This window comes from Lepisosteus oculatus, chromosome 10 (genome assembly GCF_040954835.1).
Source record: "Lepisosteus oculatus isolate fLepOcu1 chromosome 10, fLepOcu1.hap2, whole genome shotgun sequence".
Taxonomy (NCBI): Eukaryota; Metazoa; Chordata; class Actinopteri; order Semionotiformes; family Lepisosteidae; genus Lepisosteus; species Lepisosteus oculatus.
The window spans coordinates 17050186-17074156 of NC_090705.1; the positions used below are offsets into that span (position 1 = coordinate 17050186).

At 36.7% G+C, this 23971-nt stretch overlaps 1 protein-coding gene across 4 annotated transcripts in view; it reads right to left on the bottom strand.

The window, feature by feature from the left end:
* Positions 1-23670, bottom strand: part of zgc:158766 (pleckstrin homology domain-containing family G member 4B) — a 65513-nt gene extending 41843 nt beyond the window's left edge. For 2 of the 4 annotated variants that reach the window (XM_015357735.2, XM_015357734.2), the window contains exon 1: positions 1199-1434. In XM_015357735.2, the coding sequence (XP_015213221.2) occupies positions 1199-1267 (69 nt within the window). In that variant the 5' untranslated portion in view covers positions 1268-1434. Of the gene's footprint in view, positions 1-1198; positions 1435-11731; positions 11822-23576 lie in introns of those variants that run through there. The other 2 variants (XM_069194967.1, XM_069194968.1) reach the window with 2 other exon arrangements.
* Between the last annotated feature and the right edge of the window lie 301 nt (positions 23671-23971).

Below are 23971 nucleotides of genomic sequence, written 5' to 3' on the forward strand. Positions count from 1 at the left end.
CACTTCTCTTCTACCTGAGCTGGCTAAGTAGCATAGTGGTGTTATAAAAAACAGGCTCCGGCAGAGACAAAACAGAAAATTCAATATAATAAGTTTATATGGTGTTATAATAAGATATATGCTGAGCCCACAGCCACACTACTGGTAAAGTACTTTTCATTCAAATTCCTAATTTTATGATTTATAGTAACCTCTTCTATAACTGCACATTTTAAAACATAAACATAAAGTAATATCTCCTTTAACTGGGATCTTAAACGCTGATGAATCTTGACTTGTAGTTAAAACAAAGTCATTTCTTATGGTAAAAGAGATTGGTTTTAAAACAAACAATTAATTATAATAATTACAAATGTGCCTAAAGCACATTTGGTTCTTTTAAAACTGGAAATCCATACAAGTTTAATTAATTCTGAATTTCCAGAATATATGAAAAATATATTGTAACATATTGATAAATAATCTTTGGAAACCAGTGCATGCACTACCATGTGAAATAAAAAAAGGTTTGTTTTCTAAAGAAACAAAAATCCTAAATAAATTGTGTACTTTAAACATTTGTGAAAGATCAATGAGCAAAAACCAGACCCAGACGTTTTTCACTTCAATGGGCCGTGTGAAAAGGTACACCGAGATAAGTATGTGACATGACAGGTAGACTGTTCCTTTAAAGAAAAAATGAAAGACGGGAAAGAATTCAAACAACTCTCTTTGTGTGATTTTGAGTGTGAAAGCAAGGCAAGATCCATCAGGTCTCCCTTTGCACTGCTGGCCCTCAGTACTGAAACATTTGTTAAATTTAAAGAGACAGTGTTTTGAGGCACTTTTTTGGTGAGACATGGTGTCTAGGCTTATATATGTAATTGGGTTGCACTAGTTTATAAAGCCCTGCATTCCAGCTGCTTAGTCTCTGTGAAAAGTGAAATTCTTCCCATCAACTAGTGACAATATGCATTTTTTCTCCTATGGACAGAAAACAAAGCTGTTTGTGCCTTTAGTTTTACTAAAAAGTAGTTCAGATTGAACCATCCCAGTGACCCTATTTGTTTTGCAACTCCACAGCAGTACAATTATTCAGACATAATTTGTATCTTAAGAACCCAATGATTTAAACCACTTGGTGAAACTGATGTTATTTTGTAGGCATCGACAAAAACCTGCTGACAACGGACAGCCGCGGGAGGTGTTTGCAGCTTACCTTTATGCTCAGGTAATTATCACAGGTCCTGATTCTGGTTCTGTTGTTCATATTGATAAGCAACAGCATTTAAAAGGTAAAGCACACCACCGCCATCCAGCCCAGCAGATGAGATCCAAAGCAATGTCACAGGTCTGTTCTCAGTCTCACTTTAGTCCTCTTTTCATGCTGTGTGTGTCTCATAGCACACTCTCTGCCTGAGCTGCCCTGAGCTGTGAATATGAAAAAGCCCTGCTGGAGCGTGAGAGAGGCAGCACTGTTTCTGAGGCAGAAGCTACTCCCTGCTGCTTCATTATGCATACTGATGCAACTTCCTTCACCATTGAAGAGCACACAACCCACCATCCGAACAATGCTACAGTGATCACCATGCCCTGCAGGGGAACTGTGATTGCCTCTCCCTTTTGTGCTAAAAACAAATGGACTTGGGTTTCGGCTAATACTGCTGATCTTATAAAAAGAAAAGGCCCTGGAATCCCAAAGGAGATATGACTCAGTACGCACAATGCTGAACAATGTCGTTGATTTGGACAAATATATCAAGCAGTACAGAGCAGATAAATCAACAGTTTTATCAGGACACTTACCTTTCCTATAGAAAGACTGCGTTCTTTGACAAAGTTAAAAAAACAACATTAATAGACAAAAGCAAAAACAGGTTTGTCAAGTTGAAAAGTGAGAATATTTCAGAATGCATTCCCCAGAATTTTGGGGAAAAAAAGGAAACAAAAATTGCTTTCCAAACACGATTTGTTCCTCAACCCATGGAGTTTATGTTAAACTCAAAATAAAAGTTAAAAACACAAAATGACACATTAAAGAACTCATTGTTGTAAGTAAAGTTGTAAGAAAGTTTAAAAATTTTATTTTTTAATTCTACCTATCCTTTTTTTATCCTACATTTTGTATATCAAACTAACACAGCAGAAGAAATGATGAAATCAGATGAGATAGGAGATTTAATTATGACATGTAAAATAAAACCACAGGTGTGATATATAGCTATTTCTAATACCAAATGGAAAATGACCAAATACAGTTTTTCAATGCGTTTACACTGACCTGCACCTCTTAATTCATTCGGTCTCACAAATGGCACTAAAGCAGGCTACATGATAAGATCGCAGGAATTCCTAGCAGGAAAATCAGTATAACATGTTTTCTTTTTCTTCTTGTACACATATTGACGATATGAAACACGAACATGAGTAAATAGTGGATTTAGAAGATGTAAAATTAGGTTGGTTAGGCTGAGCAACAATAAGCCCTTTTTATAAGGACAATGCGTCACTGCAGTGCATCACTGTTTTTCCTGCAGGAACAAAATATATTTTCTGGACATTTCTAGAAACTGATCACACTACTCCTGGTGCTATTTTGATGTTAAACCACTTTGGGGGAAAACATATCCTTGGTCAACACACATTGTTATTGTTAATTCTTTTGTCAAAAGAGTAAAAATATTTTGTCTTCTTTTTTGTATATATGCCTACATTGCCAGGTTGCAGTGCATGACTCACCTCTGTGCTGTTATCAAAGTGCTCTGGCAGGAGGCCAGACAAGCCCTGTCATTCCAAATTTAGCTGTAGCCCTAGGCTGAAATACTTTTTACATGTTTAGGCTACATTTCGCTGCCTTGCCCAAGAGCAGCAACACGTTTTCAAATGCTGCGTAAGTATTATGGACTTGGGAGAGATGTCTAGCTATCAACAGAGTTAAAGGGAAGGTCAAGTCTCTTGGTGTTTTTTCCTTGACTGTTCTCAACAATAGAAAAAGCAGGATTCTACAGCTTACTTTTATAATAAATCAGCGCAAAGAAAATGCATCTTAAAATTGACCATTTGTTTTCAATATCACAAATGTCATAAGTATATATTTTTATATTAATAAATCAACATATATTGCATGCACACTGATTTGTTTTTAATCATGTGTAGGTCCACAACTTGCCTTAACAACTGTTACAGTTCTAGGAGGGAGTTTCCTCCTTGTCAGAATATCATCCTTAGCTTTTTCAGGAGGTTTCCTATCCAGAGACTGGCCAGGCTCATACCTGCCTAGCTTCAGTGGGTTGCTAGTTGTGAGTTGCTGAGTGATATGGCTCCTGGCTTTTTATGGTATTAAAAGAGTTATCCTGCTCCTTATGTGGAGTAAGCTTTAAGAAGAACTAACTATATTTTTGAAGTGTATGTTTATATGTCCTGAACCACAACTCCAATCACGTGAAAGATAAAAATAGCTTGCTTCCCTCTTCCATCAGATAAACCAATTCACTAAGAACTACAAGCTGCATTTTCATAATCTTAAAATCTAACATAAATCCACCCAGAGCCATGAGACCTGGGGAATATGAACGATGCATTTTCCAATAGCAGCTGTGCTCTTTTTTAGGATTTAATGTTTTCTTCTGTTTGGTATTTTGAAAGTCATTTCCTTTATCAACACTGCTTAGATTACAATCAATAGAAATTTTCCACTGTCACACAGACCCTTGAAAATTAATTTTCTCATGTTATTACTGATATAGGAACAGCAAAACTATTTAGTTCTTTATTAAAATAATGTTAGTAAAGGATACCATTGCACATGCTCACTAAACAGTTTCAATGTTACCTGACTGCTACATAATTAAATAATATCATTTACTTTATACTCAATATATATACTTTATACTTGTTTAATATCTAATTTTTTTAACCCAAAAGTGAAGAGAAGACTTTTTGCTTTCCACGGTAAAGTTAATCTACTTAATAAACCTGCCCATTTAAAATTACAGCCTAACACGTTAAGTAGAATCCCAATGCAATTTCTGAACAACATGATTTCTCTTTTATCTAGTATGAGTGAAGCTGGAAACCTAGAACTGCTGCTCAGAAACACAATTGCAATGCTGCTGCCTCATTACACAGTAACTAGAAGTTGTTTGTTTGATTCTGCTTTTATAAGGATAACTTTGGAAATCACAAAAAGGTCAATAAGAAATTCCAAATGGGAAATATAGTGAATAAAAAGTGACAAACATCACTTTTTGGTAGTGCAACAAATAGGTTATATTCAAGAGGATAACTTACAATAACAGGATTTCCGGATGCTGCTGGTAAACAGCATTTAAGAGATTTTAGACAGCCAATTAACTTTCCCATGAGGAACAGTGTTTTTGTTAAGAACATCAGGATTAATTATTTAGATAAAAGCAGTGCTTTATCTTTTGGTTTTTTGATTGTATACCTCTCTGTTGTGACTATTTAAAGCAGTGTCATACAAAACTATCCACCATAAATGATCAGAGCCCCATGAGACATTCAAGAGGAAAGCAGCATGATCTACCACCCTTACTTAAAAAGGTACAAAAAATAAGAACCCTCTTGCACCTATGTTCTAGGGTGTCTGGTTTATAGTAGCACAAACTGGAAGAAGGAGGTTATATTTCACCTGTCATCTAGAAAAATAAAATACACTAGAAACAAATCCCAAATCAGTACATGATGCAAGCAAAACAACTAAAGTATTAGAGAAAACTGACAGTTTAAGCTTGTCTAAAGGTGTATATTGCACTGTGAAAATATATTTGTTGTTTTGCTGTCCTGAATTATCTGCATATTGCTGTCAAGACACAGTTTCATTGTGCTACTGTCAATCAAAGGAGATTCCAGGTATCTTTAAAACGTAAAAGCAAATTCCATAGAAGTAAGAGTTCTTATACAAACTAGCTCTGAAGGGTTGTCTACACCAGAGTTGACAGAGCCATGCATTTTTAAATGGAGCAGCTTTGTTGGCACAACTACGGTACAATGAGCATAAAAGGGAGCAGACACAAACACTTCAGAGCCTGGTGGCTTAACACAAACAGACATGCACATGGCCTGTACTTAAAAAGCCAGGAAGGGCTGGGAAAACAGGAGTTTAAAACTGCATTGTGGTGTTCTTATTTTCACACGGCAGGCACCTTTGTGAAAAATCCTGCGCACCTTGTTCAAATTAAAAATAGTTATTTTGTTAGGGACTGCTGAATACCGAAGTGAGAAAGAGTATATTACAATAAGATGACAACACTTGATAATTCAGTCATTTATTACATCAAGGTGTCTGTCCATCCATTTTCAATAACTGCTTCATTCCACACTGGGTCACAGTGGGCTGGAGCCCAAACTGGCAGACATGGATTGCAAGATGGGTTCAAGCCTGTATGGGATGTCGGTCCGTGACAGGACACACACAAACAAGGACAAAGAACAAGTTAAACATGTCAATTAACCTGGATGACATAACCATGGCTTGTGAGAGGAAAGTGGCCTACAGTAGCTTAGACATGCTGACTAGATTACAGTACTTGGTACCTCTAAGGCTTCCCTGTCTGCTGTTACATTTGTGTATGTGTGCTCAGGGGTAGGCTGGTGTTCTGTCTAGAATGTTGTCCTGCCCTGCTGATACCTGTGTTTCTGGGATATCACATCCTTCACCAGGAATAAACAGATACTTCAACTAAATTTGGACTAGCCAGCTTCTGCTCTTTTTGTTCTACCTAATCACTGATACAGCTAAGAAGAGGGACACAGCACTTCCCAAACAAACTAGGCAGGTCATCCTTGAATGCAAACAGCAAGGCTTTCACATGGGACAGGAGACTAACAGCCACAATGATTACAGCTGCAGTCACAATTTCGCAGCACTGACTGGAGCTGAGGATCACTGGTATATCATGACATTTTGCCAGTGGTGCATCAGCCTTTGGGAGATTCTGCGCAACACATTAAACTGGCAGCATATTCGGGATTTAAACCAGCAGACCTTGTGCACCACATTGGATACTGTATGTTCCTGAAGGGAGCTGTAGCACTTTGTTAATTTTTTAAAGATTTTTTTTGGTTAATATAAATGAACCAACATTTAGAAAAGATATTAGAAATGTCACACTATCAACCCTTTTAGGAGTGTATAGAGAAGTAAACTCTCTCCAGTCATTTACACAGTTACACACATTTCTCGTCTTATTTCATGGGAATGAACCAAAGATTGTACAAAAAGACAAAGATCTGAAGGGAACTAGTCTTTTTCGTAAACCATTCTAACTCTACATCTTCATATGAAAGGATTTAAAATGTTAATTTAATTTGTAAATAACAATTCCCCCTTAACTAACAATTTCTCAATACTCTTATAAGATTTGTGTGCAGTAATGTGTCAAACACTTCAGTTTGAATGTTGTTGTACAAAATGTTGGATGAACTTGAAGTGTGACTTTTATATTACATTGATTTCCTAGAGGGAATCAATTCATACAAAAAGAAAGAAACACCTTAACACATGAAAATATTGTGTATTTAGACGTAGATCAAAAACCATCTTACCTATTTTTTCAATAGGTAGAAAATAATCTTCTCATGAAAAACACCCAAACACTGCTGCGTCGGAAATATTATCATTAACACTGAACCTTAATGAATAAATACACTGTCATAAAATCAGTATGTCAAAATCCTCCTTTTATATTGTTATAAGGAAATGTCCCAGGAACGTGTCCCTTTTCTTTACTATAGCAATTTATAGCAATTGCATCAATGTAGCTCACTCTTGGCAAAGAAAGGCTAGCCAATGCATAGAGATTTTTGTACGAAGAAGTAATTTTATATAGGAGAGGTTACAGGAATAACAATAATTAATTGTATAATTCACCAAGTGTGAATTCACAAAGGAACAACACATAACATGGACTTTTATTTGTGTCCTCAGCGATGAAGATCACCCACAGAATAAGCATGAATATCCCGCCAGCACAGTCTATCTGTTGTTTTGGCAATGATGTTATATCCTTAGGACAGGCTGTTATTTACAGTACTATGCCAATAAACTCAAAATGACACTGTCAGAAAGGGATCCCTCTGGAATTCTTCCTACTTCCCTGGTAATTATAAGTTTAAACATTATTAGTCACTCAACTCCTGAAACATACAAGAGCCTAGTCTAAGCAGCGACAAACTTCCCAGAACCAGCATTAAATTATCCTGTTTTTCGAATCTTCTCTCTTGTAAAACCTGTGCCTACCGAAAGATATCAAAGGAAAAGAAAACATGCACATCTCGTGTCCTGATTTATGGAAACCACTGGAAGTCATCTGAGATGTAATCAGTTTTGAGACCAGGTCCAGCCATCTGTTTGCCATAGACAGCTATGTATTTTATACATCAGAGTGGGTCCTGTTTTTACTTGTAAGAAAAACAGCTAGTATGTCATTATCCAAAGGCTGTGATGAGAACCTGCTCGAGTGAAATAGCCACCAGGTCCTTCTGTTTATTCAGCAGTGTTATCTCAGCGTGGTCTGGGCCTTGTTCACACCTTCAGCAAACTGTGGAATGTCACACCAAAGTCACAATACATCTAACAGCAACATGGACGGTGAAATGTGCCCATCTTTCTGAACTCCTGATCTTCTTTTGGGGTGGGGAAGGGGGAAGGTAAAACTACTTTTTCAGAAGTGGAGCTGGTTAGTCTTTTTCAAATAGTAATTATATCTGAACATGCAAGTGGTACAACACACTCACTCCCATTAACACCTTTAACACTTTCCCAATACATTAGCCTGATTTGAATTCTGCACTGCTTTTTTTATTGTTGAGATTTTTACATTTGTGAACTGGAATCAGAAATGTAATGTAACACTAATTGAGAAAGCATCAATAATGTAAGAAATGGAAACTAAATCCACATGATGAGCATCATTATTGAATCTGACTGATCTTATCTCTGAATTTGAACTCAACCATTTCTCAAAAATACAAATTTGAGTACATAGTTAGTACTTTGTACAAGGTTAATAAATCAGATGAAAAATCGAAAATCAGAAAATTCATTATTGTGTTTATCTCCTTAGCGACTCATTTGTTTCAAGGATATTGAAATTGCAGAGTTGTATGCTGATGATCTGAATGATTATGTCTAGAGTAACAGTAATCTCCAAAAAGCATGTTACTATGAAGCAGAAATAAAAAAATGAATAATTATTCTGAGAACTTTAGTCCACAAATTAAGACAGAAGCCATCACAGAGCCCTTGTAAGTCTGTTGTTGAAATCTGTACTTACTCCTGGCTGCAAAAAAAATCAGCAACAGAAATTCAACTCAACAGTGTTGAAAATACAGTATGACGATACATATAAACATTACAGTATGTGGAGAAATTATAGGCAATTGCTGATGCTGATGCAAGAATGCTGTTGAGCTAGCTATGCAGAGATAATAATGGGGTGAGTACAAGTTGTCTTGTGCAGTGATAATTGGTTTGATTTGATAGCTGCTGTTTAAGTCTTACTGAGGTTTTAAACTACTTTGTATACTTCTTGGATTAAGTACCATCTCTCCATAACAGCAGTCTGATCAGAATTCTTCATTCCTGTCAGTAAAAGGTAATGGGTAGCATGTGATCTGGGAATGCAGCGAACAGATTGCTCTCTGAAGAACACATTGTAATAAACAACATTTCCTTAAGATACCTGGGGATATGAGAGCACCCCATCAATCTGTAATGCTTTACCTCTTATTGCAGGTTCCTTTCTAATGTATTCTTATTATTTCTAACAATTTGTAATGTTCTTGCCTATAAGATAACTGACAATATCTCAGTCTGGGGAAAAAAACAAATAAAAAAACCATTAGAACAAGATTACCTTCTAAAAGCACAAAGTGTGGAACATTTGCAATTGTTTGCCAGACAAAAACACAAATTAATGAAAAATGACAAAAATGTTGTGGATGTGGTCTTTGCCTCAAGTTCACAACTTAAAATTCTTAATATGTTTATGAAGACACGGGGCGGCAATTGTAAAGTGACAACTTTAGCTTCATGCTTTTGCAGAAACTTTGCTAGAATGCTGTAAAAATGAGTGTTGCAATACCCCCACATTAATTACAGTTTATTGTTATTTACATAGAATCTCTTGCTGAAAGAATGTTGCAGAATAAATGAAATAGTATCTTGTCAGTTGTTGTGCAACTGTGCCAATAATGAGAGTGAATCAAGGCAAACAGTAACTCTTCCCACCTCACAGATACTTGAGAACACACATTGGGGCCCCTGAGGACCTGCAAGGGGGTTACTCCCTTCCAAACAGTAATTCGGCACAGGACATGTCCCACAAGAGCATGAAGGCATTGTGTACTACCGATTTAAAAACTTGTTTCGCTCAAGTGCAGTAAAATATATTTTGTCTTCATTCCATTAGGCCTACGTGCGAGATTAGAACACAGGGCAGTTGTTTCCCATGCACAGAGAACAACACTGTCAACAGCATTTGAAATCACACCCAGTAAATTGGGAGTGAATGAGTTGCATGGTATGGGCTCATGTTTAACTTTAATTTAGGTGTTTAATGTTGGGGCAGATTCTCAGGCCAAGTGTCAGATACTTTGTGTTTTCTAAGGTCTTTCACTTGTCCTTGGATTCTCCAGAAGAAAATTAGTAGTATCAAATCAAACATCAAATAATAATCATCATAAAACTCCTTACACTTATATAGCGCTTTTCTGGACACTCCACTCACAGTGCTTTACAGGTAATGGGGACACCCCTCCACCACCACCAATATGCAGCATCCACCTGGATGATGCGACAGCAGCTATAGTGCACCACTACATTCACCACACATCAGCTGTCAGTGAGTGGGGAGGAGAACAGAGTAATGAAGCCATTTCATAGATGGGGATTATTAGGAGGCCATGATTAGTAAAGGCCAGTGGGAAATTTGACAACAGAGAGTCAGGACCTCGGTTTTACATCTCATCTGAAGGACGGTGCCTTTTTACAGTATAGTGTCCCAGTCACTATACTGGTGCATTAGGATCCACAGGGACCACAGGTTGAGCACTCTCTGCTGGCCCCACTAACACCACTTCCAGCAGCAACCTTAGTTTTCGCAGGAGGTCTCCCATCCAGGTAAAGACCAGGGTTGCACTAACTTAGCTTCAGTAGGTTGTGAGTTGTGAGTTGCAGGGTGATAGGGTTGCTGGCAATATAAGTATACTAATTTAACTAGTTGGGGAAATTCTCCAAAGGTGTGAATAGTTAAACATCAGGTTATTATATATAGTACATTGGACACAATTTACACACCAACATCCCACTTCATACTCTGTTATTTAATACATATCATAAATTGATAGAATTTGTGTTTGTTTTTATCAAGTAACTACAAAAAGATTCAGCATATGAACTGCAATAGCTAGTTTAATTCTGGCATGTTTAACAGAAAGTGAATTCTAAAATGACATTTGTTTAAGAATATGTGATGCGGTATTGATAATGATATTTACCTGTAATAAGAACAGCAGAAACTAGGAATGGTTATAAATTAGAGCAGCCATGTGGCTGGTTTGGTAGTTAGTAACTAATTGATCCAAGGATCACATTCAGCTTTTTTGTAAAGGAAAGCAAGAAACTTTGTTTTCTGTGTTAAAAGCACTGAATGGACAGAAAGACATTACAAAGTCTAGAAATGTAATAGCCAGTCAGCCACTCTCGCATGCTTATTTGCTAGTACTGTAGATTCATGAATCAAATATCCCATCAAGCTGTTGATTAAAAGAGCCCTTGGAAAGGGTTCCAACAATCTGGTTAGAGAAATTCCCAGAACTCTGTGTAAAGTGCTGTCCTGAAAAATCCTAAATTTATTTTTCTGCATTGACTTTGTCATAACTCTTAGAATTTTTGTGTGTGAATGTTTATACACTGAAACAACTTTATATTATCTGTTTATTAAGATGTTACATTATGTTCTGAGCCAGTTCCTCACTGCCAAATGCACAGCTAGAAGAACTCAGCAATATGAAAACAAAAACAGGTTTCATTTTTCATTGGGTCAGCAAAATCAAAAAACATACACAAAAGTATCACAGAAAAAAACAAAATAACACAACAGCGAAATGCAGAAAATGTGAAAAAAACAGTTCCATCACGCAATGCTTAATATAATGCAGTTTAGTGCAGAGAGGGAGTGCAGCATTTACTACGATATAAGGAGCTAAGTTGTTTAAGGTCCTTAGGTTAAATGCAGTGAGATAAGTGATAAAAAGCTCATTTTTAGTTCAGTAGTATACATGAGATATCAGTTCTAGAGTGCTTTGGTAGCACTCTTGTTAGAAAACCTCAGGGGACACTCATAATAAGATAACCAAACAGGTTCCAACTTGAAAGTTATGCTGTTGCTTTTTTTCTCTTTAGAGAGCAGCAGTTATTTTTCAGACTAATGACGCTGTAAAATAGATAAGGGAATCATGGTCTCTAACAGATAAAAGAGAAACATTCTGATTAGGATGCCCTCAATACCATGCAATGTAGTTTTAACAATCTGTGCATTGTACAACATGTTAAAGCAGCCTGCTGTAGAAATACATGCGTTTTCTTAATAATATAGTTCTGTGGGTGAAACAATGTAAGAATTTAAGGTGGAGATTCCACTTTAGGGTAAAATGACTGAAACAACTATGGAAAAAATCATTGTAGCTGGTTTTGACATTCGATTGATAACTTTTCAGTTTGTATTACCTTCCCCTTAGAACAATGTGGCTCCTGTGCTGTCAAGAGTGCCTGGCCAGGCTCAGGTATGGACGTCTCAAAAATGGCTGAAACCTTATCCTGAAAAATGTGACATTCTTTATTTAGTCTCAGGGCTGGCTCCATCTGCTACATTCCCATGAATGGGAGAGTCCTTGTTACTGTTTTTAAGATTGCAAAATCTGTTTGTCTGTTTGCTCTGACCTGTGTCTCACCCTCTCCTTTCATCCTGTTGTGTATTAAAATACTTTGAGAGGGAGGCCTCCACTATCCTGGGCTGAGACCAGTTGTTCAGGCACACATTTGCCACTACATGGATGGGAAACATCAAAGAAACATTACCTGGTAGAGTGGTGTTCTATTTGAGAGTTCTGGAACAGAATCCACTAAAAGTGATCAGTTCAAAGGTGAAAGAAGAGAAGCTGAACTTCTCAGCTCCAGAGAGAAGTCTTTCAACTGAATCCTTGATTGGGGGTACTCCTATAAGTCAATTTTGCATACATGTAAACTCGGACGTAAAAGTCAAATTCATTGAGAAACCCAAAAGTTTCAAAGGAGTCTGATGCATCCATCACAGCCCTTACAAAGGTGTTCCACTGTACTATATCTTCACACCCTTCCTGTTTTTAATCTGTTTTATCAGTTTCTGTCAAGATGTATCAAGATTCCTCTCCACCACGAGGGAGTGCTAAATATGTACAAAAATGCACAGTTTTAGAATTCACTTGTTTTTGGAGTAGTCCGTATAGAATCGTGTGGCTATATTTAACACTTCGGTGTATCATTTCTCAATTGATTCACCTGTTTAAAGATTACATTGTGATTTACCATGACCTGCAGAGAACTTATTTATACAGTACAGCAGATGTTTTACTGAAGCAACTCGAGTGAGAATCTTGCTCAGTGGTACAGCAGCAGTGTATCATGTAAGATTTGAACCCACAGCTTTCTGGTCTGGAATTCAGAGCCCTAGCCACTGCGCCACGCTAATAAAATAAGGATCCCATTTCCAAAGTGTAACATTTTAGAACAACTGCAAGTTGTGAAGCATCAAGTATTTTACCATGTCTGTCTTTAAAAATATTTTAAATGTCTTTAAAAATCGGAGGGGAAATGTAACTATTTCATGAAAATAAATAAAAAATAAAATCAGTAGTGGAGCCACACCGGTATCATACTGTACGTGTATAAATCCGTTTAGTCCACAAAAAAGAGAAAATTGTCATATTTTGGACGTTTGTGTGTTTTCTTTTATTTGTATGAGACAGGGGTTAAAGTGAAAAAAAAAAGCTTATGTTTATTCTAAACATTTAGAATCTACAGCTCAGAGCTGTGGCAGTAGAATGACCACAAGGATGCAAGAAATGTCAGGAACAAGAGAAGACCACTCCAGTCTTTTGGGTAGTTCACACATTGGTGCTTAAAGGATCATCCAGTCATTCAAACAAAAGAAAAATAAAACATTGCTTTTAGAAATTAGAATTCTGTTTTTATCTTTCAGTTGTGAGCAATAGGTATACATTATCTTCATTTACTGTAGTACGCAATACATAGCTGGATATACTGTACTCATAAAGTATATTTCAATTTGGTTGTTTTAGTGTTCAAAGCAATAAACCAAACGGTTCAAAAGTAACGTGAATGTAAAGTGAAATAAACAAAAGAGGTGATGAAAAGAATACATGAAGTAAATGGGGCTTATAAAATTTGTTTTCTCAAATACAGCAGTTGCCCATTTATATGCATGCATTCTATACTCTGGGTTACTCTACTAAAAAATAGGATGGATTAATGTGTAGGAATAGGTATTCATTTATCTTTGAAAAAAACACAATACCAAAACATGATGTATTCATACTATTATATTCTCACATAAAAAAAACATCTGCCTTATTTAGGAGACTTCAGTCATGTTTTTAAAGTATGTGTTGTAACACTGGAAACTTTGTTTGCTGTAGAAAACTTGAGGCCAAAAGTGCTATGACCTAGGATATTGTAAGGAATGTTGATGAGAATATTATAAACAGTGCTTTTTATCATGCAATAGAAAACATATCAGCCTGGAAACAGAAAAACAGCCGGAATCATCCTTTTTGTTACTGACATTTGAAAGGGCTGAATGAACAAAATGTGTGGAAGAAGTGGAAAAGATTTAAATGAGATTTCCAAACCCTGATGTAAAAAGACAAAATCAACCCACACATCTCTTAACTTCACGGCATGTGTGTAGGAAACAAATTAAGTACAGTGTAAATGCAGAAGTGATTTTTACATGGAACTTTGAGAAACAAACCACTAAGCAAGTGTCAGTGATATTTCTAAGTAAATGGCACTCTTATCGAGACAAAAAGACTCCTTAAAATTAAGAAACAAATCCAAGTAGCATTCAGTAACAGAGCAAGACCCTTTTCATGCATGGGAAGATTAACAAATGTGTCGTGGTCTTTACATAAAAAAAGAAATATTACAGAAAAATCAGAATAGCTTCCTTGTTTTCAACAGATCAAAGGAGACTGATTCTCGTGACATAGCTCAGAAATTGTCTATCAGTAACACTGCTTCTTTCACTACTCTTATACAAAATTTAGCCCCCCAAATATTTCAAGCCCTCTGAATATCAAAATTCTTTCAGCTTTAGAAGTGGGCATCCCCATTTTATCCAAGTTGTTTTCTTTGGTATAAACTTTCACAACATTATTGATATCTTGATCTAACTTGACCAACAGTGCGTCCACACACTGTTGTTCTGATACCCATTTCAGTATAGCCCAGAGGTTGTTCTTTCATACATGCATCATACTTCTCTAAAAGACTAAGGATTGCTGTCAACAGTACATTTTTCTTTCAGATGCCCCCTGAAATGCCTCGTCGACTATCAGGCCGCATTTTCACTCACACTAGTAGAATAGGCAAGCAACTGATTTTTTAATATTATAGGTAGTTGTGCAGGTTTATGTTGATAAATTATTTTGTGTTAGAGTAAGGTCGCTGTGTTAGTAAAAATTAGATTTGATTTAATCATTTGAGATATACAGTATGTACACTACAGTATACTGCATGTTACAGAATGCTTGTTGAAAAAGAACATGATTAAAATGAAACAACAAGCAAAACACATTGCAGAAAAGGGGTTACAAACGCTTATCGAAAGGTATTGGCTTGGCTGAAGCCCAAGCACCTGGCCACAGGACGAGGAAGTCAGGACCCCCACGCAGAGTGAAATTCAGCAAGGGGGAGCAGCACAAGTGGAGAAGAGATGTAAAAGAAAAATGAATGTGAAGGAGACGGGGCCGGATTGTGATTTTAATAGCATTTTGGGAAGCAACCTCATTGAGGTTTACAAGTTAGGGCAACAGAGGTAAAGCAGAACTCCGCAGCTGTTAGTCCTCTCGTATGATAATCCAGAGTGATAAGAACTACATTTATTTTATCAATCAATTAATTACAAACTACTCTTCAGACATCTCAATCTAACAGTGTGTAAGAGATTAATGTTCATAACCTTCAGTGATTGTAACCTTCATTATTGTTCTATAAAAAGTACTGCTGTGTATTGTGCCATCTTCTAGTCTACAATACAACAGTATAACATACATTAATACAATAAATTAATTCCTTTGTTGAGATTTTTGTTTATCAGCCTAACATTTCAAGTCTGCTCTGTTCGTACATCACACTTTCTTTCGCGGCTAACGATTTCAAGTTTTGTTGAAAATTACATGTTTTTATCGCACAATTAAACAGGGAAGTCAAAAGGGGGAGATTTGTACATTTGTCATTCTAATATAAACAAAACCATTTAAAGCTGACTTTTCCTAAAGCAAATCCAAAGTACAGTATGACACCTGTAGAGTGACAGCTATTGATAAACACTGTGTATATGAAATGTGAAAGATTTTTTAAATATAACATCAGTGACTTTCTTTATGATGTGCATTAAATCTGAGATGAATGCATGTTTTAATGTTTAAAATGCAAAGAATATTTTTTGTAAAGAGGAATTCAAAAATCGCATCACTTGTATACAGTACATCTCCATATGAGCACCCATTATCAGAATGTTTGTCCCACTGAGAGCTGTAGCAGCCCATACACAACACTGGAAGCAAAGGGCACAACCAAGGAAGCACAGGATTGTTCTCACCTAGAATGGGATACCAGTTGGATATATGGATGAAGATGGAATCTACAGTCTATGAAACTGTATGTTTCTAATTAGGTTATGTACGGACACTAAACATTATGTGCGACATTCAGAAAATGCAACACTTACAGATAAATTAGTAAAAATATTAAACAGATAAATACATTCTTTGCACTCTAATTCAGATAAGTAACTTATTCTGCAGGTCCTCTGATCACCTCACGTTCCCTCTGCTATTCGGTCTCTGTGGTTTTCACAGGCAGAAGTTTCACTTGGAAATTAACAGATGTCAGTGCAGATTGCCATGGAATTAAAAGCATCATTTCCAAACGTTCCCAGGTGTACATTCCCAGGTGGCTTCAAGAATGATGCCCTGCCTTTAAATCAATAAAAGTGGTAATTTTCTCAGCCTTTTATTGTGTTAGCCTCTTACCCATGTTCTCCCACAAGTGCAAAGCAGGTGACTTGGCCCTCCTCAGCTGAAATTTGATAGCCTTTCTGAAAGTCGTTCACGGAAAGCCAGGTTTTTAAATGCCATTACAGAGTTTTTGTTTTTTTATACTTGAAGACATGGCAAACTTTCTGAAAGATGGGAACCAAAAAAAAAAACCAGAATCACTTTAAAACTCAAATAACACTTTGAAACGGATGGTGTGCAAGCTGTTACATGGTGATTACACTGAGGAATTGTTTAAGACCATTGTCCTTAATTTTAGTGTGCCCCTTGAGGAAATGGAGAACTAAAATAGGGGTCCTTATTAGTGGCAAAATACTGTTACACACTCTGTTTTTTCAACTGATACTAAGAAGCTAATTTGCATGGGTAGTTATTTCACAACAGCCCATGTATGCACACGTGAGAGAAAAGTCTGAGAAACAAGAGAAGACAGGCAATTACACAAGTTTATGCTATCTGGTTTGAGAGAAGTACTAAACTGAACCACTAACTATCCTACAGAGCACAGAGAGAAACTTTAAATGTGAGACAAACAATAATAGAAAGAGAACCCAAATACATATTCCGCACACCTGGCACCAGGAAAGCTCTTTAATTTGTATACCTTGGAGACAAATTAGAGACTTGCTGAAAAATCTGTCATGTTTGACAACTTGCCAGGGGCATGTAAACATTCAGTGTAAATGAATCACATAATTCAACTGCAAAGGAATATATTTGTATGTCATAAAACAAATTGTAATTGGTGTCTTCTGTTGTGATTATAATATTTTTTGAAAAACCATTATACCTCTTAATTAGTGCAGCATACAGTATGTTTCTGTCTAGGTTAGCAAAACTTTAATAACTATTTTTCCTCCCTAAATGTGGTGCATGGAGGTGTGTCAATATTAAAACAGAAAAAAAAGAGAATGTGCACCAATTTTTTTATGCAACAGATGAAAAAAAGTTTCACAAACATGGCTTTTTTAAAGCCAATTTGCTCTGATAGGTAAAAGCTATGTAAGAGAGCAAAAATTGGGAGCTTACAGCTCTTGGGCCCTGGGTTCAGTTCTTGCTTTGAGCACATTCTGTATGGAGTTTGTACATTCTACCCATTGTCCACGGTATTTTAAAGTGTACTCAGGTTTATTCCCACAGTCAGAAGACATGTGGGTAGGGTGGTTGTACCTCAAATAATGTGTCCAGAGTAGCTCTGCTACAAACACTGTCCCAGCTTGGACAAGACAAGTCATAGCAGAAAAGGGTTTTACAAAACATACAGTATCATTATAGTAGCCCACTTTAGTGGCAGAAGTGAAAGAAGCCATACTCCCCACTACTGTTTATTTTTAAATTAATTTATGAACTATTGTACTTTGATTGTAACAGAGAGAAGTTACGGAGAGAAGAAATATATTTGAAAGGACTACAACTCTTGCCTTTTATTCCTTTTCAGCCATCAGCAGTGACACTTTGTGAAGTGTTCACACCAAACACTAAGCAGTCATTCGAATGTTTGACCAATTAGCTTTGGGCAACAGGGTGTGCCCATGAAAAACACACTTGGAAATGCCCTGCCAATGCTTGAGTTACACAAAAGACTGCATAAATGCAAGGGATCGTAACAGCGGAGACTCTTATTGCTAAATGGCTGAAGAAAAGCTTGACTTCCCATCACCCAAATTCCAGCAAAACATTTTAAAGAGGCAAAGCTCGAATTAATTTCCTTTCATTACCACAGAATGGCTGGTGCATCTCAGTATTCTGCCTTGCTACAAGCAGAGGTCTTGAAACATCCAGTCAGTATCATGCATTTGCAGTTAGAAATTATTGTACGGACTAATGTAAGCCGGCTTCACTGTTATGTAACTGAAAATTGTGCGTTAGTTCATGGTAATTACTGTATACCTCAAATGTCTTGGAGGATTAAAATACAGTAAATACTGGAATCGTGGTATATGTTATAGAGATTCAGATTATTATTCAGTAATACTCTGGTCTCACTATGTTTTAAAATGTCTTCTTTGAAGGACAGCTCAAAGCTTTCATTTTCAGTTGATTTCATATCAGTAATTGAATTACTGCTCTTTCAAGAAGCTTTGTAATACTTCTTGAAAAGTAATACTAATGGGTTAGAATCAATGGATTTATAACCATGTGAATTCCTTGCTTTCCTTGTTTATGTACATGGTGCATAATTAAAAAAAAAAACATTTGTGGCATTTTCCCATTGGAGCAAAAGAAATCCAAGTCTTTCTCAGTGACGTGACACACTTCCTCAGAGTGGAAACATGACAAACTTTCTGTAAAATTATGTTCGTTCACTGGTACAGTGTGCTTAATATGCTTCCCCCCGACTTGTGAACGTCAGCAGAGAGTGAAGGGGTGGTACTTTCCTGTTTCCATGAGACTAATTGTACCTCTCAGGAGGCTGGGGAATATCTCAGGAAAAATCAACAAAGACAATGACAAATAAGGCTTATTTTGGTAATCTTATTTTGCAAGAACGAGAAAAGTAACTATATTGTTTTTAATATTAAAATAAAGGAATATTTTATGCTGCTGGAGTCCAACTTTAATCTATATTTTAAAATTACTTTGTGTAGTTAGTTGTTGTTGCATCTGTTGTTACTATATGCCAATTTCTAAATATGTCAGAACTGAACTAAAGATGCAAAGTCTCCCTAAAGTGGAGTAAGAAGAAAATAACCTGTGAAGATATTTCAGTGTCACACAAGAATGCTTTGCTAGCACAGATGCAATATTTAATACCTATTCCACCCCAAGGGCTTCTATAAAAATGTTGCTTTCCTCTGATTTTCGATATGAGCAAAAGAATCAAATTCTTTAAGACTCAGCTTTTGCGCAAGGCCTTATAAGTACACTGGAAGACTGAAATATAGTACTTTTAAATCACCTACTTGACGTGCACTAGGTATTCACTTCTGATTAAACCTCTGTGATCAAATCACAAATATAGTTTAATGAATATGTATTAAGCTTACAGTACTTCCAAACACTTCACAAATAAACCACAATTGCATGTCCTAACTGGTGCTAATTATGTTAATATTTTTTTTCTGCTGTGTCCAACATTATGTATAATTCATGCCTTAAAGGGTATATGTAGGAGATCTTAATTTGATAACAAATAAATGCCTGTTTCATGCCACATTGATGATACACTAGATTCAAAGTTAATGGAAAATCTTCCCAGTATTGATTGATATTTTAAGGGTAAGGGTAAATGTATAAAGAACTTTAAAGCTACAGGATATCAACATAATGTTTTGAGAACATCAGTTTTAAAAATACATTATGAGAGAAAAGATTTTCTTACAAGATGCCTCAATCTATAAACTAAACACAATCACATGACTTTTTCTTTGTAATGTCTTAAATCAAACAAATGCTTGTTATATACACTACTCAGTTGTACAGTAGGACAGAATTAGGTTGTGATTTGAGGTCCCCTGGTGTTATGCTCTCAGTGCTTCACTCAAATTGCTTCAGTTAAACACCCAGCTGTATAAATAGGTACAGATAAGTACGGAAAATTGGTTAAAAATGACAAAAGAATGGCTAATAATAATTTTTAAGGGGAGAATTGTTTAACTTCATTTCATTTAAACATCTGTTTGTGAGTCTTGAACAAGCTACCCAGCCATGTGGTTGAAACCAGTACCTGAATTATTTCAAGAAATAACTGGATAAAAACCTTGGATCAATTGGCTACGAACTACCAAATGCTGGATTGATACTGTAGGTCGACGGACCTCCCCTCGATATTGCAAGAATATAACAAATGTTGCCATGCCTGACCAGCTGATGTAGAGGCAGTAAATACAAGTATAAACCTTCAAGGCTATTTTTTGCATTAAAGATGACCTTCCTAAACAAAACTCAGCGCTTTATAGTGTTTATTTTATCTGGCCCACTTCTTATCAGTATAATTATATTTTCCTGTTTAAATCCTTCTGAAACAGTTCTTTCTCATATTATCAGGCTTAACAATGCTGTTTAGTCTAGAACAAACCTCTTTTGTGTAAGAATGTGTTCCTTAAGACATGCCTGCAGTCCCCAGACAATTTCAAAATGCAAAATGCTCAATTTCAAAATGCTCCTTTTCCCTCATACTCAGTTTTTTAAAAATATATTCCAGCATAAAAGCTATTTGAATGTCATCTGCCATGCATAATTAATTTGTTCCAAACATGACAAAGTCCATTCTGATAAACTCAATGTGCTGCTGTGTAGCACATTTCTGGTGCCTCAAAAAATTGAACCAAAAAAAAAATTAGTACATTGATTGTAGTCTTTATTTTTCATGTTTTTTAAAATCATAAAACTGTGTACTATTACTATACGGACGACAGTAGTTATAAGAAAAATCACTGCAACTGCCTGAGTGAAGAAAGGGACTATAATAATCTCAGTGTCCTTGCTCTCAGGAGCCACACGGGCCCGGTATTGCTAAGCAACCAGAGCAAGAGGGAGGGAATTTGTACAGTGTTTTTTAGATAGTAGTTGTTGTTGCTGCTTTCCTTCTTTTTTGCTAGCGTGCACACTATCAAAGTTTTGTTTGCTTGATGTTTCACCATTTTAAATCATACTGCACAGTATTCCACAGCAATGTTCTGCTTTTCCGTTCTTGTAGGTGTGACCTGACAAGACGTTCACACAGATGACTGGTAAGGTATAGATTCCGAAATGCCTGCAGCTTGTTCAGTTCAGGATGGATGTAATGTTGCCTTGAACCCTGGAGAAGCCTAGGGAGTAATTTTTGTTAGGCTTGAAGCTAAAAATGATTTTATGTTGAAAATGGGAAAACAACTCATTCTCTTACATGCTTTTCTTTCAAACCTGGCAACAGTCCTAGTTTATGTATATTTCTTTGAAAGAGAGAAAGGTTCTATAGAAATGCAAAGTACCCTGTAGATATTTAATTCTAAGAGCATTGTTAAATGCCTCTGGTAGTGTTCCAGGGCAGTTTTACACTACTGATATTGTTTGGCTTTTATACATCAGGTTGACACAAGCATTTCAATTGCACTTAAGGAATGTGGAAAACCTCAGTGGTGCAATTTCCCTCATCTAGCCAGAGGACAGCAATGTCCAGCTCTAGATTTTTTTTGAGCTTTTTAAATGGTCATTACAAGGGAGCACATAATGTGGTTAATTCCATGTTGAAAAGTTTAAAGAAATGTTTCAGCTGTTGAGCCTTCTTCATGTGTTCTTCTTCCACAGTCTTTGTAAGTTAATCGTTTTGTTGCTTTTGACCGCTTCCCTCCAAATAGCACCAAACTCAAGTCTCTTATTTTAAAAACGGGAGAATACATTGGTGCCCTGTCATTGTTGAAACCACACAGGAACTGTCTTGTGAACTTTTACCACCACGTGTGTTGATGTCAAAAGGTGAGCCAAGTTCCTAAGTAAATTCTCCCTTTGGCTATTTTAATGGGACTCCAATGAGGAGGGCTGGGACCACATGAACAGCACAAACGGCTCTCAGCTGCAGTCGCCCTCTGACCTCTCGTGATGTTCTTAGATTCCTGGAGTTGTGGACCAGTGCCACCCATCAAGCTCCAGCACAAGCACAGCTGCGTCTAACCTACTCCACATGTCATTCTAAATGGACATGGGATCTGATGTGTGGGACAATGCTCTGTGATGCAATCCACTGTATTTACACCATTCTCCAGTCACACGTGAAGCTTTTAGTTTTGACTGTTCGAGAAAAGCAACTCACTGGATAATAGTTCAGTGCTTGCATTGTGTGACTCCTGCTCACTGTTTGCAGCCATTTCTAAAAATATTAGAAAAACTATGGTCATAGGTAAAGTCCATTCCTCGGCCATACAAAACCAGGTCTACCATGCAAACGGTTATTGTTTCAGTGATGATTACATATGTACAGGCCTTAATGGAGGATCTAGCAGGGTATGTTTTGGGATCTGTGGCAAAAGACAAAAACCTCTAAACTTCCATATTTAAACTTTTATTGGTTCTTTTGGCTTTTATTTTTTTTCCCTTGCATACCCTTGGTCAAAAATCAATGAAGACTTTGCCCCTCTGAGTTTGATTTAGAGTGAAAAGAATCTCTCGGCTTTGTTTGGACTTCCAGTCTTAGAATTAGTCAACCATTTTCCCTCCAGATTCACTCAAGAAGCTTGGAGTTTAATCAAGTGGAAATTGGTGGTGCTGAGGGGAGGGGGAGTTGGGGGCAAAGAGAGAATGAAGCAATTGTTTGAGAAAGCCTTCATGTTGAAGCCTCTTTGATGTGCTTCTAAAGAGAAGCTTTTCTGCTGGAAAACCTCATAAACATTTACTCAAGCCACACAGAACTGCAGATCATTTCAGCACACAAAGGGTATGTAAAATGTGTATCTGTTGCTCAGATTGCATTTTTTATATATATATACTCTAACAACAAATCAATTTGTCATGCACTAATAGTGAATATCCCGTTCGGATATCATCATCATAAAGGATCAGCAGTGCCTGCAACTAACAGTCATATTCACAAAGCCTGAATCACCCCTGAATTTAATTTTGTCTTGAACCATTTATTACCATCTTCTTGCCTGAACTGGTTTGAAAGCAAGTCTTTTAAATAGCAAAGATTAATATCCTAAAACTCCACTCCTCTGCCTTTTGCATCCTACATTGGAGACAACTCCCACTGTGTCTTTGTATTGTACTGTTTTTTCTCAAGGACTCCTTCTGCTGAAAGTCAGAGTATCAGCACACTGAAATAATCAGTTTCCCCCAGTGAGAGCAGCTTAGTTCAACAAAACAACCACACAAAGCATCTATGTGCAACATAAGATAAACAAATGGGAGTTATATGAAAACATAACTGTCTTTCCACCAAAGTTTTCCAAAAATGTTTTCATGTCACTAACACATGGGATTTTAATGCATTAATGGTTGTTTTTTTTAGAAGAAATTATTTATTTGTCCATTTATTGCCACTAACAAAATATACAATTTACGGTCGGTATGTGATAGGAATCTGATTGCTCTTTGATAAGTTCCCTTTTTACAGCAGCCTCTCAGATAAAAAAAAGTGAAAAACTGAGAAAAATACACACACCACTTAACATAACATTCTAAAACGCTTCGCTTAGCCGAACATTCCAAAAACATTTGAACAAATAAAATACTAAATCTATATTTTTGGGTACACAACATTCTTAGTTAAATTATCACAAACTGGTTTAAGGCAAAGCTCTCCTCATCTTTCTTCTTACCTTTATAAAACTCTTCCACAGGTGCAAGAAAGAGGCAAATTCCTTCTTCTCACGCTTGGAAAAGGTCACTGGCTGTCCATCTCCGGCCTTGTTTACCACTCATTAATTTAAAGGTTATCCTTTCCACGATCAAATTACCAGCAATAATGGATCTATTGCAAGACAGTTCGACACTTGCATTCTGTTACGGGGACTTAGCAGAAGTAACTCCCTGTTCTTCCACTATATTGGATGGAGGTTTGCCAGCTGTCAATGTCGGGGGAGGGCTCCCGGAGCAGAAAGTGGATATTTGCATTTAGCTGACCCTCCCTCTCCTTTCACGGCCTCTTTGTTTGCCACTGCTGGGCTTCTTATTTGCCCTGAACAAATCACTGATGGGCTCCACTGAAAGAATG